The sequence below is a fragment of the Cupressus sempervirens genome, chromosome 3 (genome assembly GCF_028749045.1).
Source record: "Cupressus sempervirens isolate cs-2001-9-10 chromosome 3, ASM2874904v1, whole genome shotgun sequence".
In the NCBI taxonomy this organism is placed as follows: Eukaryota; Viridiplantae; Streptophyta; class Pinopsida; order Cupressales; family Cupressaceae; genus Cupressus; species Cupressus sempervirens.
In genome coordinates this window covers 1103025758-1103032506 of record NC_143120.1, presented here as the reverse complement: position 1 = coordinate 1103032506, position 6749 = coordinate 1103025758, and the positions used below count along the sequence as shown (strand labels likewise).

At 36.4% G+C, this 6749-nt stretch overlaps 1 protein-coding gene across 1 annotated transcript; it reads left to right on the top strand.

The window, feature by feature from the left end:
• Positions 1 to 3899: 3899 nt before the first annotated feature.
• LOC149570644 (uncharacterized) lies at positions 3900 to 6110 on the top strand. Its single transcript, XM_089823203.1, has 3 exons — positions 3900 to 4539; positions 4648 to 4864; positions 4954 to 6110. Exons 1-3 carry the CDS (start codon positions 4165 to 4167, stop codon positions 5418 to 5420), a joined length of 1059 nt encoding a protein of 352 aa, XP_089679329.1. The 5' UTR covers positions 3900 to 4164; the 3' UTR covers positions 5421 to 6110.
• Positions 6111 to 6749: the final 639 nt, after the last annotated feature.

Below are 6749 nucleotides of genomic sequence, written 5' to 3'. Positions count from 1 at the left end.
TTTTGCACAAGGAGTTAGACTATGTAGAAACTCTTATGGAGAAAGACCTAAATTCTTTCTACTCTAGATGGCCTAGTCCACCTTACTGCCAAGCTGGCTATCCAAATCAAGTCTTTGGATGTAGCATGTAAAAATTGGGATGCAATTTCCAAAATTATCCTAGAGGTCCATAAATCTTTCTTGGACAAACACACTATTAGTGTATATCCTCTTTGACATGAGTGTCAAAAAGGGGGAGAAATAAAGAGGGAGATAAGAGAGAAATGAGAAAAATGGAGAAAAAAAAGTACTAAAGAAAAAGGGAAGAAAGAAAAATTAGATGAAAGAGTATCAGTGAGTATCAGTTGAGAGAAATTTACTTAGCAAGAGTATAGAATTTTGAGTACAGAACTAGACCTATCAACTTAGGGAGAGTTATTAGATTTTGAGGGATAAGTTGTTATAAAATTTTGAAATTTTAAAGTATTGTACATAAGCCAAATAAGAGATATGTTATTCTCATAAGATTAAGGATATTAATGCATGACCGAGTGTTTTTGACACTCATGTCAAAGGTGGAGATTGTTGATCTTAGATTGGTTTTAACTAATGAGTGTCTACACACTTAAGTCATTTACTTAGTTCATGCCAAACAAGTAGTACATGCTGAGCACAACATGTATATAATAGAGCATATTGAGTCCATAGTGAGTGTCAGGACACTCATGTACTAAGTCACTCAAGTGCCAAGTAGACAATGTATGCCAAGTGATTTAGGAGCTAAGTAAGCAGAGCATGTTGAGTGATATAGATGTCAAGTCACAATAAAGAGAATAGTATATGCCGAGCATCAGAGATTTTAGATGTCAAGTAAGACAACTTTGTCATAGTTGTTTGTAATGACACAAACAACTATGTAAACTATTTTTGAACCAACTTAAAGATTGAATTATGATACTTTTGAGATAAGGACAAATCTCAACTTGGATTTCCAATGCATTAAATGCAGCCAATCAAGTAAAGGGAAGGATTAAGTGGCAAAATGGATGAATCACAATTGTTGATTCACACCTAACCCTAAGTCACCTGAGTCTTCTTAAGGAGGATAAACCCTAAACTATCAAGCAAAAAAGAAATGTGGAAGGAGTAGAGAGAGAATTTTGCATGTACAAAGAGAGCATTCATGGTGACTAAGGAATTGTGAATTGAAATTGCGTTGTAGAATCAATTAAAGGAGAATAGAAGAAAGGAAAATAATACAACAACAAGACATCTAATCAGGAAGGATCAAGAGTATATTAGTATAGAGGTGATTAATCATCAAGCAACAAAGTGTTAACTACAGGATCAATGTTGAATCATTCTAATAGGTGAATCAATTAAATCTTTTAACAGAGTAGTCCTAATATATGTTGTATTTAAATCTTCTAACAAGGTGCTTACTTAATTGTGAGTTGAATTCCTTTAACAAGGCACACTTCTAATAGGGTGTTGAAATCCTTTAATAGGGTGAGACCTAATAGTCTTTGTAAGGATTTAATAGGGTAGAACTTTCACAGGGTAGATCATGTCTCATGATCAAAACATTGTAACCTTCATTAGATACACTTTATTATTGCAGTAGTGAAGATTTATGGGTGTCATCGCCACCCCAATTTTACCTTCTCATTGGAGGGTTTCTAGGTAATCATATCTGATGTCATATATGTGTGAATGTTCACATGTTTTTATACATGCTTTACATGGTATTTTAGTTTACTTATTGAATGTATGAGATGGATGTGTGGTCAATGTTTTAAGGGTCAAAGTTTAAACTACTGATTCACCACCGCCCCACCCCCCCCCCACACCCCCCCCCCCCCCACCCCAACTACCTCTGAAGTTTACCTTTCCTATTGTAATTCCAACATGTTGATCTTAGGGTTAGATAAAATTCATCGAATCATTCCATCATTCAGTTCTCCTTCTCCTTCTAGAAACTTTTGATCAAATCCTTGTCTTTGATTGCTTAACAAACTCTCCTTGTGCATTAAATATTCTAGCTCATCAATCCTTGTCTTCCATGTGCTTTGGCTAATTCAAAATCCAATTGTGTTGGCCTCAATCTAGATTCATTTACAAACTGTAAATTTTGTTGTCACTTGGTAATCACTGTGTAGCTCAACATACACTATATTGTCTCACTTTGCATCAATAGGCTTGCTCGCTACTAAGACTGCTTCATACATTTGCTCAGCAATAAGTGTCACTCAACTTGAACTATTGTTTTGGCTTCTACTTATGTTCCTTAATCTTCTACTTCAGCTCCTTCATTGATTGACCAATATTGATACTCAGTGAATCTCATCCTTTTGGTTTGTTCCAACTCTAAGCTTCACTCAACTATCTTCTTCACTTGATGCATTGATTAAACAACACATTATCATGTCAAGGACTAATTTATGAAGTGCCCATCATATTTCCATGATAATTAACTTCCCATCACTCAACATCACTACTAGCTCTCACCTTGCTATCTATTCCTTTCAAATCCTCTTCATTAATCAGATGGTATCACACTCTACATTGTTAGTAAATGTCGAGCTCCAGTAGGTTAGACAATCTATCTTACCCATAGGTTTGAGCTAGTGGCTAACTAGCCAACCGAATGGTGTTTATTATATTTTTTTAGTAAATCAAAAATTAAAAAAACAATTGTATAATACTATTGAAAAATAATTTAATTGTCAAATTCAGTCGGTTGCATAGACACTACCCAGGTTTGACATCAATTACAACATAAAAATATTTACTTTTTTATCCTTTTTGATTTCTACTTTCTTGTTTCTCTTCTATGGATGTTGAATGGCTTGAATGGGAAGAATGAGTTTGTTTCGAGTAAATGTGTAATTTTGGTACTCTTATAAATTTGAATTTTGAATTTCTTAGTCGTACTTGTAAGAAATCAATCCATTGCAACATTTATCTTAGATTTGATGGTCTTTGATTGCCAAGTAGCCTTCTATTTCTATTAATCTCCACATGTGGTTTTTAAGTTGATTCAACTAGAAGTTGTGCATTTGATGTGGTATTAAGGATTAGTTTATCTAGAATGATGGGACATGGTAAAGCCAAATATCATAGGGTGGACATGTATTTGTAGCCTCTAGCACTGGTAATGTTAGATCGCATTGGTAGACTACAATTTTTTTTCCCTTTATGCTTGTTTGGTTAATGATGTTTGCCTAATACTTTCTTCTGTCTTAGATGGCCAACCACATAAGCCTAGTGGTGATGTGTGATGCTAAGTGAGTGGGTTATATTTGAACAAATTTAACTGTGATTTTGTACTCGGTGATCTAGTTTTAATAATGTTAGGTGTTACTACTATGAGATGTTTGAGGAGTCGATAAGATAGCTCTGACTTGTTTTCTAAATACTTGCATATATGAAAAATATATATTAACCATCATGTATACATTTTGTGAGTCGTTACTTTTATGTGTTTACTTTTTTAAGTTTTGATTTTTACTTACACCAATAACATATCCCCTATTGAATCTTGTGCACCTTTTAACTTACCTCCCCTAAATATCTAAAAGATACAACTATTCTTCACACAAATAACATATTATATTCTATTAAAAACAACGCCTAGTACTCTTTGAAAAGAAAAAACATATTTTAGTTGATTTGATATTTATAGCCAACCTTTATTTTAAATATATAAAAATGAAATAAAAATGCATTGAATTATCCACACACGATATATATATATATATATATATATATATATATAGCATTAGCTCATTAATATATAGCCTATATATATAAGCCGATTAACCTTATCCTCGCTCTTTTGAACGCTTTCGGGTGCGCTGTCTCCATGTACTAATGTGTGTTCCGCTGCAACGCTGGCTTTTTAACTGATATACACGTGAATTATTATCATTTTCTTTTGTGTTGTGGACGAAACATGCCGCATTTGAGGGGTGTAAAGCGCAAGGCAAAGCAGGCGCAATGATGTCATAATGAGCCATTTATGTCGTTGAAAGACCCCAAGGCCAGGGTGGCGTCCTCATCCACATTCAAATAACTCTTCCCCGCCCGCATATGCCGTGGAATCATGGATATCCCATCTTTTGTCTTCCTCTTTAAAGGACTCGATCAAGAAAAAAGAAGTATTTGACAGCCACCATTCTCGAGATGTGCCGCTACCACGCCGTGCCAGTGAAGGTGCCATCGCGGAAGGCCGACCTTCATCTCCTTCAATCCCCTCCGTCCTACCCGCACCCAAAAAAAGGCAGCACTCACATTCCTATTCACGCTCACAATCACAATCATAATCATGCTGCTCAAACAATGGATCCCCCACCTACAACTGCAACTGCAAATTCTGCAAACAATCATGGAACCTCCGCTTCCTCTCTTGCCGACTTGTGCTTTCTTCAAGAGGAAGATGACGATGAAAGGGGAAAAGAATGGATGGACGAGTACAGCGGAAGTGACACAGATCAGTGCTCCACTCCTGATCAATACCCTCTGCTATTCCCGGAAGATCAGATATGCCGCATTCTACAGGTAACTTATAATATCCAACTATGTACTATCCATTAATTTCAGAGAAACCTTAATCTATTTACTTGTATAATGATTGCCCTAATAAGTATACTATAAATGCGAGTGCAGGGTGTGTGCTCCTGCAGAACACAACTGGAGGCGACGCTTCTTAGAGAAGTCAGGAAAGCTCTGAGGATTTCGAGCCCTAATTCTCCTCAGAAGGAGGGCCACAGATTAAACAACAGGCATGATCTGCGACGATTCGTAGTGAACAGTCTACGTTGCGCAGGGTATAACGCAGGAATCTGCAAATCACGATGGGAGCAAACGAACGGATACCCGGCAGGTTAGGTTAGTCCGTCTGCAGGTTTTAAAGTGTCAAACTTCCTAGTCCACTGCGTTGTTTTGCTAACGTATTTCTCAACAAATCCGCAGGTGATTACGAGTTCATTGACGTGATTAATGTTGGAGCGAGAGGTGCAAGTGATCGGGTGTTGATGGACATCGATTTCAGGGCGCAATTTGAGATCGCTCGGCCAACGGCAGAATACGCAGCTCTGGTGGCGGCGCTTCCTGATTTGGTGGTGGGGAGCGCGGATAAGATGCGTGACATCATCTGGATTATGTCCGACGCGGCGAAGCGATCGCTGAAAGCGAGGGGATTGCATCTGCCGCCGTGGAGGAAAAAACGTTATCTGGAAGCCAAATGGTTGGCCTCCCACAAGCGCATCACACAATTACAAGGCGTAGAGGAGTGCAACGCCTGGTTTAAACTTCACCCGAGGAATCAGTACCGATCTGGAGTCACTGTTAAGGGAAGGATTTCAGGGTTAGGAAGGGCGCTGGCGGTGGGTGGGGAACAGACAGTCATGACTCATAACGACACCAACGACGTATACTAAGTTTATCATCATGTGAAGCTTCCATTACATTTTTTTCTGTGAAAGGGACATTGTTATATATAGGGATATGATCCAATCCTTCCCATCTGTGAATATGGTTTCCGACGTAAATAAAATACTAAACTACCAAGTTCTGAGCAGAGATAAGGATTCCTCTTTTCTGTTGACATTAAGGTAAGCCCTCTGCGTGTTTAATTAATCGGTTTATACATAAGGAAATCGATCCAAGCCAGAAAAGAAGTGTCTTAGTTTAAAACAAACAGAAAGCTTCTGAGCCTTGTTTTCTGAAAAACAAAGAATTTTTTATCCCCTATTCCAAATACTGTATCCCTGCTCTCGGTAACCTAACCCCATTGTCTATCTTATATCTGCTTTTGCTTTTTGAGATGTCCCAGATTCTGTTTCCGCGTCTCCGTCCACGGAAACCAGCGTTCTGATGCACTGAAAAGCTGCCCACACTTATAAAAGCGATCGATTGAAAGAAAGAGTTACTACCGTCTCTGCCAAAACCTGGGTATGCCGCTGTACAAGGTCATTTGGTTGTCTATGGGGATAAGTTTGAGCTTCAAGTTTAACGTTAAATGATCAGTGTATATTTTATTTTTTTATTTACTAGGGAAACGATTTAGTAGCTGTCTAGTCTAATTCTTAATCTATATATCAAAATTTGTCAGTTTTTTCATTGTAGAATGTTCATTTTATGTTCATCTCCCAATAGCAGCTCATCTAAAGAATAGTACATTTTGCACAAATAGACAAATCAGCAACCAAGAAAGCTGAAAAAGAATCAACTATTATTACATGTGTGATATTACATATGTTTCACTTGTATTTGAGTTATTTTATAAGATATGAGAAGTTATATGATACATTGGTTGTATATACTGACTCATTATTATTAAATGCCCATTTGACTATTGTTTTCTTTCCATGTAATTTTTATTATTACTATTAACTTTCTATGATATAAATAAAAAATGTTTCTTTCTTTCTAAAACTGGTATCTTTATTTGAAGTATTTATTTGCTTTTCTTTATTGAAGATATAAGTTATTGAAAAGCATAAAATTGTATATTCTTATGATTTTGTGCTATGTTGCATGCTCATTTTTCTATATATCCCCTCAATAAGTTTTCCAACTTATTTTATCATTGTTTTATATTTGTCTCACTCATATTGTTAAGCTTGTGCTTATGAACTATGTCAATTATACTATTCTCACCAAAAAAAAAATCTCTTTTCATTTCTCTCAAGGTGTATGATGAATTCTAGAACTAAATTTTCCAAAATAAGCAGGTGCAAACATATTTATGTATCAAAATTAATAGT

What these genes read in the sequence shown, in the direction of transcription:
- LOC149570644 (XM_089823203.1), top strand. Translation starts at nt 4,165, where the DNA reads ATGTGCCGCTACCACGCCGTGCCAGTGAAGGTGCCATCGCGGAAGGCC. An exon ending in AGATATGCCGCATTCTACAG is followed by an intron (nt 4,540 to 4,647) that starts GTAACTTATAAT and finishes ATGCGAGTGCAG; the next exon opens with GGTGTGTGCTCCTGCAGAAC. An exon ending in AACGAACGGATACCCGGCAG is followed by an intron (nt 4,865 to 4,953) that starts GTTAGGTTAGTC and finishes ACAAATCCGCAG; the next exon opens with GTGATTACGAGTTCATTGAC.